This window comes from Musa acuminata, chromosome BXJ3-11 (assembly GCF_036884655.1).
Source record: "Musa acuminata AAA Group cultivar baxijiao chromosome BXJ3-11, Cavendish_Baxijiao_AAA, whole genome shotgun sequence".
NCBI lineage: Eukaryota > Viridiplantae > Streptophyta > Magnoliopsida > Zingiberales > Musaceae > Musa > Musa acuminata.
The window spans coordinates 29,769,474-29,781,823 of record NC_088359.1 but is presented as its reverse complement, the minus strand read 5'-3'; the positions used below and the strand labels follow the sequence as shown (position 1 = coordinate 29,781,823).

At 35.4% G+C, this 12,350-nt stretch overlaps 1 protein-coding gene across 3 annotated transcripts; it reads left to right on the top strand.

Annotated features, from left to right (window-relative positions):
- The first annotated feature begins 130 nt into the window (after positions 1 to 130).
- Positions 131 to 12,179, top strand: LOC135653285 (wings apart-like protein 2). Of its 3 annotated transcripts, XR_010502384.1 has the most exons (14): positions 132 to 785; positions 985 to 1,084; positions 1,960 to 2,296; positions 2,870 to 2,982; positions 3,797 to 3,919; positions 4,010 to 4,103; positions 4,229 to 4,321; positions 5,028 to 5,680; positions 7,523 to 7,800; positions 9,022 to 9,172; positions 9,940 to 10,037; positions 10,116 to 10,197; positions 11,100 to 11,268; positions 11,803 to 12,179. XR_010502384.1 is itself a non-coding variant. In XM_065175097.1 (13 exons), the coding sequence occupies exons 1-13, from the start codon at positions 241 to 243 to the stop codon at positions 11,181 to 11,183; spliced, it is 2,751 nt and encodes a 916-aa protein (XP_065031169.1). In that variant the 5' UTR covers positions 132 to 240; the 3' UTR covers positions 11,184 to 11,472. The 3 variants fall into 3 exon arrangements, 2 of the variants coding, with proteins under 2 accessions (XP_065031170.1, XP_065031169.1); XM_065175097.1 differs by lacking the exon at positions 11,803 to 12,179 and having other exon boundaries at positions 11,100 to 11,472; XM_065175098.1 differs by lacking the exons at positions 10,116 to 10,197; positions 11,100 to 11,268; positions 11,803 to 12,179 and having other exon boundaries at positions 131 to 785; positions 9,022 to 9,212.
- The last annotated feature ends 171 nt before the right edge of the window (positions 12,180 to 12,350 follow it).

Below are 12,350 nucleotides of genomic sequence, written 5' to 3'. Positions count from 1 at the left end.
TTTGCGCGTACAATCGGGCCCAGGGTCACAGATCTGGTATGCTGGACGTACGCAAGACGTTCGCACCGGGCGGTGACTATACCCCCAGATCTTCCACGCATCCTTTGTGACTGCAATATTAATGCCACTCCTCGTTCCTGTGGAATCCGGGTTCCGGTTACCGCCCGACCCTAATTCTTCCTCGGTCAGAGCAAGAAGGGATTCGAAGCCCCGTCTCTCAAGCAGCCCCGCAAGAAGGCGATGATCGTGCGCACTTACGCCCGGAGAGCCGCCCGCTGCGGCGCCGGCCGCACCTCCTCCGACCCCATCCTCCTCGACTCATCCGACGCCGACGGGGAACCCGATTCCGCCGCCGGAGAGCTTCTCGACCTTCCCTTCTCCCAGGACAGCTCCCATGGCCGCCACGCCCACGCTCACGCTGCATTCTCCTCTCAAGATTCCTCCTCCCCTTGGTCCCTGAACCCCTTCGACCTCCCCGACGACCCCCCGACCCTCGCCCCTTCCCTCTTTTCCCCGTCCCTCGGACCGCCGAACGAGCCGCACGGATCGGACGGTACCAGGACGGGAAGGCGCGGGGCAGAGAGGGATCTGGCGTCGGCGGTGACGACGGCGACGCTGATGGAGGCGCAGGAGTTCGGGGAGATGATGGAGCACGTCGACGAGGTGAACTTCGCGTTGGATGGTTTGCGGCCAGGCCATCCGGTGAGGGTCCAGCGTGCGAGCTTGCTGTCATTGCTGTCAGCCTGCGAGACTGCGCAGCAAAGGCGACTTCTCCGGGTGCAGGGGTGCGTAAATGAGATGCCTTTTTATATTTACCCCGTTGTCGTTTTAGTTGTGTTTCAAGAAAGTAGTTTTCGGATTGAAATGTTGAACATCGACGCAGTCGCCATTATAATAACTTCAAAAAACTTTGTTGGTTCCGTCTCTATCATCTGTTTGCAGCATGCATAGTTTGACATGCTTAGATTTTTGAACGCCTTACAGGATGGCCAAGAGAATAATTGATGCCATTTTGGGTCTAAATTTAGATGATTCTCCAAGTACAGTTGCTGCTGCTGCTCTGTTCTACGTCTTGGCAAGTGATGTAAGTTCCTTGTATACGTTAGTAGTTTTTCAGCATATTGTGCCTATGATTTTTTATCATCCGTTCTACATGACACAAAATAATAAGCCTTTTATCAATGTGTTTTTCACTTTAGAAAATCATTTATTACCTGAGGTTTCTTGTTTATTTGTCGACTTGCATGCTACATGTCATTCAACATTGATGTCCCAGAGATAATGGTAAAGTGAATTTCTAGAAGTTATTTGCTATTTGTCAACTAGGTCCTACACCTTTACTTGCTTGCCTATTTCTCACTAGATTGGCATCACTCATAGGATGTAAACTCTATATACGAAAAGTGACTTGAAGAGAACTTTAAATTGAATGCATCACAGACCAATTATATTCTAAAGCATAAGATATTTAAACCCAGTAGATATTGAATTATTCAAACTGATATAGAGCACACTCTTAATATTATCTTTATGATTCAACATTTGCATTTCTCTTTTGAGCCTGGTCCTGTAGGTGGAAGTTGTTGATGATTTAATTAAAAGAGTCACTTCCATTAATAGTTACTTTTAATGATGTTTTTCATCCAATTACTCATCTATCACTTAAAAGAGTATATATCTGTCTCTTATCATGTTATCTCTTAGCAGTTTAAGACGTACTCAGCTCCTTTCAATTTATATTTTAATTTGGAAGGGTTTTGTGTTGAAATTTGGTATAGGTGAAGATGTGTATAAATATTGACTTTCATCTGTGGATTACACTTCATGCATTTCTCATGCTTATCTGTATGCTTCAATGCTGACTTGCTTATGTCCTACTAATTGAATTGTGTATCTTCATACTCAGCATCATAGTTTGGCTGATCAACTTAAATAACTTTTTTATTTAATGTATTTCAGGTTCAAGATGATAATTTGCTGGATACACCATCTTGTATTGGCTTTCTTCTTAAGTTATTGAAACCAACAGTTCCTTCTGTCAACAGAGACAAAGCCGCAAGTTTTGGATCTAAACTTCTTGGGAAACGCAAGCCTCAAGTTGTAGGGAGTTCATATAAAGGATTAGATTCCACTGCGAAGGCCATCGTTTCAAAAGTTTCAGAAATTCTTTTAAGTTGTAAAGAGATAAAAGCAGGCCATGGGAATGATGAAGCAACAGAGAGGCCAGAGCTGAGCCCCAAATGGATAGCATTATTGACCATTGAAAAAGCATGTTTATCTACTGTATCATTTGAAGGTAGGGTTAGTTTCAATATATGCTTAACATTGTTGCTGTGCTTTGTTATATGCTTGATTAGGTGGACTGCTTTCTTGTGGTCTGTTACAATCCATAAATTCTGTCTGCACAAATTGCCATTTCAATACCGATTTCAGTTTCCTTTTGGACTGATAAAATATCAGTAAACCAGGCGGTACACTGACCTGTACCACCTAGTACTGTTGAATATAATTTAAAAAAATAAATATGAGCTGATATGCAGATCGATAAATACTGGTCAACACATATAGGTCCAGCTGGTGTTTAAAAACTTATGACTATCTAGGAGCTTAGCCATTATAGTGTTACGTTTGCTCCAAAAATAGGGTCTCAACATTTTACCAAACAACCATATTGCTTAATAGATTAGTCTGTTGCACTGTTTGGAGAAATAAGATTAAAAAAATATTGGGATAAATGTTTACACATCTGATAATTAACTTTTTCTGATTGGTCTATTATGGTTATTGGTTTAGATGCTGTTTCACTGTTGCTGTACATTTTCTTTTGCATATCATTGTCGTTAATTTGCTGCTGACATATTGTTTTTAGACACGTGTGATATGGTGAAAATGCCTGGGCGAGAATTTAAAGAAAAGTTGAGAGAGCTTGGTGGACTTGATGCAATCTTTGATGTTCTTGCTAGTTGCCACTCCACCTTGGAGGTGAGATGAGATTTGAATTTACTTTACTGATTTTTTTTTATAATAAATGTGTATTAGACTATAGGGAGCAATATGATTTCAACAAGTGTTCATATCTGATTCTTCTATATCGTTGTGATTTGTGCTTCGATTCTGCATCTGGCTTTGGAATTATAGAAGGGTGCCAATAAGCAATTTCCAAAAGAAGAGGACATGATAGCTAGTGTCATATTGATGAGAAAATGCGAGCATGTGATGACAATTAATAATGCTGACTCACAGACAAGCATCAACTCTTTTGTGTTGTTAAGAACTTCCTTTTGTTACTTAATATACATTAGTAATCTGTTCAATAGAAATGCTGGAGACATTATTGCTTGATAGAGTTTTGCTTATTGTGTTATAAGTTGGTAAAATATTTTTTGAAGTTGAATTATGTGGTGGTATTTAAAGTTTTAGCATTATTTGTTGTTGGATCATTAATGTTTAATTTCTAGCTATATGCTTTGTTGTTTCTAAACCTTATTACTTTTTTGGATGGGTTGTTGTTATTTTCTGTGTTATTTATGAGCCATATGAAGTTTGATTAATTAAAGATATATTCTGTTTATGTTGTCATTGTATATTGTAGCAGCGTAGCCACTTTAGTTCATACATGCATGGATGGGCTTAACTTTCACATGAGCACATGGAATGTCAATATCAGTATCAACATGAGTTTTCCTGAGATAACTACATAGCAAGATCCTTTTTCTAAATATCTATGATTGAATCGACATCGTACTTTTTCTAGTGTCCTTGCAATGTGTTGACTATGGCATGCTTGATGTTGTAGACATGGCACAGCTCATCATTGTTGTCACATTCTAAAGATGAATCAGTGTTGCAAAGTATGCTACTTCTCTTAAAATGTTTGAAAATTATGGAGAATGCAACATTCTTAAGTAAGGATAATCAGGTACTGTATCAGCCTTACAAGTGACTAATTTTGTATTTTGTTTCTATGATTATCTTCTAACTGTACACATTTTGTTTTATTTTTTAACAGAGTCATTTACTTGAGATGAAACACAAGTCGAACTATGGTGGCGTACAACTTTCTTTTGTTGGGGTCATCATCAGTGCCATTAAGTTATTTTCAGGTCTCTGTCATGTGCTAACTGATCAGACCTTTTCATGTGCTTTTGTTCAATCTCACTGGAAAAAACAAATTATTGCACTGGTACTTATTGATGTTTCTGTTGGTTTATTTTGTATTGCACTACAGAATTTTCTTTGCTCCAGGGTAAATTCAGCATTTCAAACAAAGAGAAGTTAATTTCTGAATATCAGAGTCTTCAAGTGAACCAAGAACTGAAAGGTACTTGGATTTTCTGGATCTCTTTTAGCTAATCTTATGCAGCCTTTTCTGCTTTTTTTCTCATTTGATAGAAAGGTTTTTTTTTATTTTTATCAAAGATACTATATAGGGGGATTATATAATATTTGAGCAAACTGTTATTCATCATATAACAATCAAATTTGTGTCATTCTTTTTTTTTTTTTTTTCATTTCCTTGGATCTTAATTTGGCTCAAGATCTGAATATTACTCTTTTGCAAATATGTGGAAGATGATTCTTGATATTATTGTAGTGTTAGCATTTTCTTGGTCATCTGTTGTTACTACATTAAATCTATGTGGGGATGAAAATTTTTTCCTTAAAAAAGGGCATGTATTGAAAATAATTTATTATCAAAGTTTTGAAAAGCAGTTCTTGATTTTGTACGTGATCCTTGGGGTGATGTTTCTAATATTCTAGTTTTAAGTTATTATGAATATGCCTAGTAAGATTATTTTTAAAGTATATTGCAATTTATATATTGTCATTAAGCTTGGCCGCTGGTAGAGTATGTAAATCATCATTGTCAGTAATTACTCCAGGATACTGGTTGCTTTTTTATTAGTGAATCAAAACTTCTTGCTCAAAATGTCTTTTAGATACCTTTTACTTACGTTTGCTATTATAATTTGTCTGTAAATTATTGTTGCTTGTCATCGTCAGTATATTTTCTTCTATTTTGGCAGATAACAGTGATGAGCCACCAGATAGTTATTATGCTGGGTGTTCTGGTGTTGACAGGGAGTCTGAAGTGAACATCATAAAGATATGTCATAAACGACAGAAATCATCTTATACCCAATTAGAAGTTTCTCATTCTGGTTCAGAAATGGCAATTGATTTTTCCGCCTCTGTTTCATATGATGTAATTAATAGATCTATCGGAGGTGGCTGTATGAATGGTAATACTTTGAAGGCAAAAGTTAATTCTAGTGGTTCGAAGATGAATTCTTTTAGGATTTCAAATCGATGGATCTCTATAAAATCCAATGGTGCAACAATGAGCTCTGATAGCATGTCTAGAAGACCTCATATGCCAAAAGATGATAAAGGCAATTGTGAAATGGACATAAATGATCCTTTTGCATTTGATGAAGGTGACTTAAAACCTTCCAAATGGGAATTGTTGGCAAAGAAGAAAACGAAAACTCAGGATCATGAAGGTGATTTACCAAATAAAGAACTTTTGGATGGGTGTGAACTCCCAATAATTACTACAGATGATGTTTTGAGTCAATTAACAAATGAAGAAAATCACAAGAATTGTGCAAAGTCTCATCCATCAGGAATTGATGAAGATTCAAGCCTTGCGGAAGACTGTCTCCTCACTTCAGTGAAGGTAATTGAATGGTCCGTATTTAGTTGTTGTTGTCCTGTGTAAGCAAACAAACATACACATGCAGCAAATGATGTCAAGTAAATGATATGGTTGGCTTATTTACTTATATGCTGAAAGCAAAATAGTTGTATTCTTATCTAAATATGCAATCATTTTAGTACTAATTTACTGATATCATTTGTTTCTTTTATGGGAAATTTGAAATCTTTGAGATGATTGTTATACTGATATGGTGTACCATAATATGCATTTGTTGTTTATAATGTTTAAGTACAGATATTTAAAGGCCAAAATGAATCAATTATTTTTTTTCCTGCAAGGGTCATACCCAGCAGGCCAACAATCTTAAACTGCTGAGTAACTAGTAAAATGTTACTTTAGACATAATTAGTTGGTATCATTTTTGTCTAGGGGTTTTTGTTTGACGGTTTCCAGGTCAGAATCTTGGGTTATGAAAAGGAAAAGTTACTTGTGAATTTCTTCCTGCCTTATTGAATCTGAACTGGATACCTATTTTCCTGTACCCATCTATAGTGACGAGCACCTTATTTTGGCCTAAGCATGTCAGGTAGACTCAAATACCCAAAAAACTGGAGCAGCTGTTGTACATGAATGGTTAAGGATAGGGCATGTATAAATTTCAGTAGGTCAATTTTGATTCTATTGTCTTAAAATATGCTTATTATTTATTTCAATAAGTCAATTTTGTTATAATACAATTACAAATACTTTTTCCTATTTTGTATGTTATTTTATTTGTTGTTCCCTTATAAATCAGTTCACTTTAAGTATCAGATTTGTTTTGCCAATAGAATCACTAGTCTCTGAAAAAAATTGAATCATTACCATCTAACATTACTGCAGCTTACTAGAATTTTGTTAGGAATGAACCAATAAGCCTATGACTTTCCTGGGTCCTTTTATTCTTTGGAGATGCATTGGTCTATGGTCGAACAGAAAATGAAGGTCATTGACATCCCCTGTTGGGGTTGAACAATGGTGGATTATGATACCAATGATTAAAGTATCACAAACATGATTTTTATGGTCACTTCATACTGGGGTGGGACTTGTTAAGCTATCTTAGCTAGCATATTAAGTAATGCTTTTCAAGACTTCTCTACTTAGTTACTTTAATTACTAGACAAATTGACATGAAGTGATGCTTGGTCATAATTATGATTTAATGATTTCATGTTTTCAATTTTTCATACTTTTCTTTTATAAATTTGTTGTTCCCTAGCCTTCCATCGGTTCAAATGGTTATTTCCTAACCAAATTATATCTTGCAAAAGGAGCATGCAGATCCCAGAAAGTTCATTCATTGGGAACGGAAATAATCTTGTTGTCCTACTAGACTAATTATCGGGAACCATCTTGGTGTGTGTTTTATCGATTTTGTTGGAACTGCTAACATTTGGTTCCCCTTTAGTGCAACTTTGAGCATATGTAGGCCAACTGATTTTCATTTTGATATCTAAACAAGTGTTGGTCTGACCTCTTAAGTTACTGATGATTTGATTCTATGAATGTTACAATCCAGAGATGACTTTTCCAAATGTGGTAAAGGATAAACTTATCCAGATGTGGGAAAGTATGCACTTTTCAGATGTGTGAAGATTTACCTGAAGTGTTTTTTATTTGCTATGTTGGCTGCCAGAAATTGTTTGCTAAGCTTCCACTGTTATTTTTATTACTTTACCTGCTAAAAACAAGTGTCTTTCTCTCTCTGCCTCTGCATGAATTTACAAATGCAGTCAAATTATTTTCATGTCATTTTTATGAATTGTTATTCATTTTGGTCCTTGTGTAATAATTTAGAGCTGTGTGTTTAACTTGCAGGTTCTGATGAACTTAACAAATGACAACTCTGTAGGGTGTCAGCAAATTGCTGCATGTGGTGGACTGCATACTATGGTTTCTTTAATAGTTAGCCATTTTCCATCATTTGACTGTTCGTTTCAAACAAACAGCAAAGTGAACGAGAGCACCTTATCTACCAACCAACATAACAGTAACTGTCATCTGAACAACAGACATCTCAGTGATCATGAATTGGATTTATTGGTAGCTATATTGGGCTTGCTTGTGAACCTAGTGGAGAAGGATAGTCAAAACAGGTCATCTTCTATTCCGTAATATTATATACTTTTGGAGAATAATTAAATAGTATATGTACTTTGTTTGGAGAAGAAAACAAAGAAGTTACAGAGAGAATAAATAACCAATGAAGACTTAGAGGAAAGAAAAACAAAAAGAAAGCATGAAACTATGCATAAAGGACCTGTCATCTTAGCATGCATTCTGTGGAAAAAGGTGTTTAAACAACCACAAGTGATGCAAGAATAATTTTTTAATCTTATTGGAGAAATCTATTATCTGAAATCTGCAATGGCTTTCATACAAAAAACTAACCCTCCTCCCCCATAACCAAATAAAAAAAGGAGCAACTGCAAATGTTTTCTATAGCAAGCAAATACAACCGCCTGGTTCGACCAAACAAGCACAGCCATAACAACATGATAAGAATTGTGGTATAAATTGGGCAGGACTACTTTGCCAACACCAATTATCAAGTTATGTCTTTTTGTCCTCGTATTAACACCAAAATATGGAAAGCATGATGTAGTCATGCAAGTTTGGTTTCAATAACTTAGATGTCCTAGTAATTGATTAGTTTATTTTGGACTTCAGCAAATTCCATGACATGTGAGCAATAGGAATTTCATAAGAGAGGCATATATTCTTGAATAGACATATGCATGTATCTACAACTCAATCAAATGCCCATTAAGCTATGAGGTAAGAGTAAAGCCTGCTTAAAAGTGCATTGAATGTTGGAGGAACTATGATCTGATTTTGGAGTCAGCGAACAAATACAAAATCTTCTGATATTTGCATGGCCTGAAAGAGACTAAGGCTGTGCTAAATTGTTATTGTAGAACATATTTATGATTCAAAAACCTAGATGGCAAGTCATGGAGGAGCCTGAGATGGCAAAATGGAAAAAAGATAGCCTTGTTTGATGTTACAAGTAGTAGATATGATTATGAATCCTTTTCTTTTTTAGGCTATCAACCTTAGTTCCGCTGCATAAAAGGTGCACATGAACATGAGAGAGACAGAGAGAGAGTGAGTGAGGGTTCTTGGCAATTGATCAAGTTTCATTGTCACAAAAGCCTATTATATTTCACCAATACAAAATTTATCCTGTTCTCTTATTTTTCACTTTTCTGTTTTTTATAATTTTTAATTTTCTTTGATTCATATTAGAGCATTAGTTTACATATGCTAGGCTAATTTTTTTATTATTTATTACATTAATTATATCTACTCTGCAGATCACGTCTTGCAGCAGCTCGTGTTTCAGTAAGTCGACCAGGAAAATCAGTAAACGTGGAGCCACAAAGGGATGCAATTCCATTGTTGTGCTCCATATTTATGGAAAATCAAGGAAATGGGGAGGCTAAAGACGAAAAACCTTCTCTATGTGTAAGCTAACGCTTCATATAATGGGTATTTATTAGATTAGGTATATTGACATGACAAATTTATCTTGAAGATACTTCTGAAATGATTAATATAGCAAGATAATGCTTGCATCAAGAGTTATGCTTGTTTCTGTTATAATACCAAAATGTGTATTTGATTCCTTTTCTGAATTCTATTATGTTCAATGGCAAAACATTAAAAAAAGTGATGCGAAGCACACTTTATGCAACAACAATACCACAAAGTCTCAACAAAAATCGGTTAAGATTAAGATTCATGTTTATGGGATCTAACGTAGTTTTACGTTGTCAGTGATCTAATGCAACCCTCCACCTTTTTCATCCGGGCTTGGGATTGGCATTGACAGTATTACAAACTTGCAGTTTGTAATTGTTACAAACTTGCAGTTGTAACATTTTGTAGGATTTGTTATTTTTATTTGCATTATGATTTTGCACAGTACACAGTAAGTTACAAACTTGCGGTTGCATCGTTGTTGTTTGTTCAAGTATATTATCACAAATAACAAATCTAATTTAATTGTCACCTTGAATTTCTTAATGATGCATCTAACTGTTGTAAAGTCACCACTCAACCGATTATGAAGTTTGAAAGATCATGATCATTGATATTCTTTACATTATAATAGCCCTTAAAATGTACAGACTGTTGAGTCAGTGATGTCGCTCTATGATGTTATATGCCTCGTTAAGAATGCACATTAGCCAATGAGCCTACTGATTTTGGTTTTTATAATGAGTTAACAGGATGATGAAGAGTCATTGTTGGAAGGAGCACGGGAGGCTGAAATGATGATCATTGAAGCTTATGCAGCTCTTTTGCTCGGGTTTCTGTCAACAGAAAGGTCTGCATAACCTTTCTGTATTTTTATTTTTTATCATAACTTAATTTACTCATGCTAATGGTAATTTTCTGCCATCAGTTCTAAACTTCGCCAAGCTATTGCCAACTGCCTTCCAAATCGGAACTTGCATGCTCTAGTTCCTGTTCTAGAAAGATTTGTGGTAAGTCAACAAAATGTTCTTTTTTTCCTATTTACCTCTATCTTCCTACATGGGGAAGTGGTTCTTCTCATGTTGCAATACAAAATAAAGTTGATCTAGAATGCTGTGAGAGGACTTGAGGCCTCATCTATCACCTTATTATTAATCATGGATTCTCCAAATTGGAGATTGTCTTCAACAAACATGATTACAACGTTTAAAATACATAGAACCCAAGTTTAAGTGATTGGTATATATTTTGTGTTCATCGAAACCAAGACGCAAGGGACAGCATAAAAGTATTCATGTTTGCTTCTAAAATCTTAGTTGTTTTAACTTATGATCGAATGATTAATTTTAATCTAAATATTGTTAGATGAATGTATAAAATTTTGCTTGATTTGTTACTTATTCCTTCACTAGATGCAAATTTTAGAATGTATATACGATTTTTATTTTTAGGTTTTATATGTCATAAATCATGGTCAATGGAACCGGTTTTTCAGTTTGGAGCTTTCATTAATTTTGAGGGGATGAGAATCATTCTAATAGGATTTTATTTTAACTCTTCATGTGTTTGTGAGTGTATCCGCAACCACTGTAACTCCATGTTGCATAAGCTGCTTTATTGTGTGACTTCTCACACTTAAATTTGATATGCTACAATCACTTGGCACTTGTGATCTGGGTTGCCTTCTGTAGACATTGTTTTACACACTGTATAATCTACCATTTAATAAGTTATTTCTGTTCTTTTAGGATCTTGATGCTACTTTAATGTTGCAATGATATACACAAATAGATTTCAGATGTGCAGCATTTTACGTTAACACTTCCAATTATTAGTATTCCTCAACTAAGGTATATTTATTTTCTTACTTCCTGTCAGCACATAATATTGTGTGTTTGAATTGGTTTGCCAGGCATTTCATGTGTCGCTAAACATGATATCACCGGACACTCATTCAGCAGTTGTCAAAGTAATCGAATCTTGTAGAAGACCATAGATGAACGATACTGTACAGTAACTATTGGTCTCTAGTAGGATGAGGAAGAGTCTTGGGGAAGCTGCTCTCTGCTTTCGGCTCTCTCGTAAGACTAACAGCCATTTGTATCCTTATTTTTTTTTACCAGTTTTTCTTTCTATTTTCTTTCCTTTCCTTTGCTTTTTTTTTTTTTTGAGTTTTATATGATTTTTCTCCCCTTTCATGCTATCACCACTGTATCGTATATCCCGAGGTGCCTGCTGATTGTATAATAAATATCACAAGGTGCAATGTTATATCTGTTCCTGTCGATGCAAGTATTAAAAGATGGAAATAAGCTGAGTACAAAAGATTTGATCCCAAGAGGTGAATGCATTGCGAGTGTTGTAGTATGTGCATGATCCTTGAGTTATGTGGCTCAACTAAGTTTGCCTACATGTACTAATTAAATGAAGTGGTAACAAGAAATGGTTTTCTAACGATGCTTTTCGTTTCTTATCATTTTTTGTGGTTCAAGTTATTTTAGGAGTTTATTCTATATATATATATATATATATATATATATATATATATGGTGCATTTTTTAAAAGATATTTGTAAGAAATTCTCATAGAGCGTAATTTTTAAAAATTTCTTGCAGAGTCCTCTCCTTGTGTGAAATATCCTCTCCTTCGCTTCATGTCTGCCATTGGTGTCTCTCTCTCGTCACACACCTGCGATGAATGAGAGGGCACGGCAGTGACGATATTGTCCTCACCCATGGCCTTTGCATGCAAGGGACTGGATCTTTGTGTATTTGTCTTAGCCCCAAGTCTAAACTTAGCATGTATGTTTATGCTGTTAACTTCAATTGATCTTGGTTTCATCATTAATCTAAGCACACACCACGTTTATTTGATATTAGTTCTCTTTAAGAGCCTGTTAAAACTATTATTATGATGGGTATTAGAAATGTAAGTGCTGTATATTTATATATTAAAATTTATGTGATGATGTATATTAAAATTTGTGTGATGATGTTTGTATGTGATCATAGACTCATGTTTTTGTCGAAGTAGGGTTAATTATATATTGGCATTTCTTTAGCGTTTCGATCTCTATACTTTAAAATATTACATTAGCATTTCTATAGTTATGAAAATGAAATATCTAACTTCATTTATTTTAACGATGTTAGTTTTATCGATA

Coding starts and splice junctions, on each gene's coding strand:
- LOC135653285 (XM_065175097.1), top strand. CDS start 241: ATGATCGTGCGCACTTACGCCCGGAGAGCCGCCCGCTGCGGCGCCGGC. Junction 786..984: donor CGACTTCTCCGGGTGCAGGG/GTGCGTAAATGA, acceptor AACGCCTTACAG/GATGGCCAAGAGAATAATTG. Junction 2,983..3,796: donor GTTGCCACTCCACCTTGGAG/GTGAGATGAGAT, acceptor TTGATGTTGTAG/ACATGGCACAGCTCATCATT.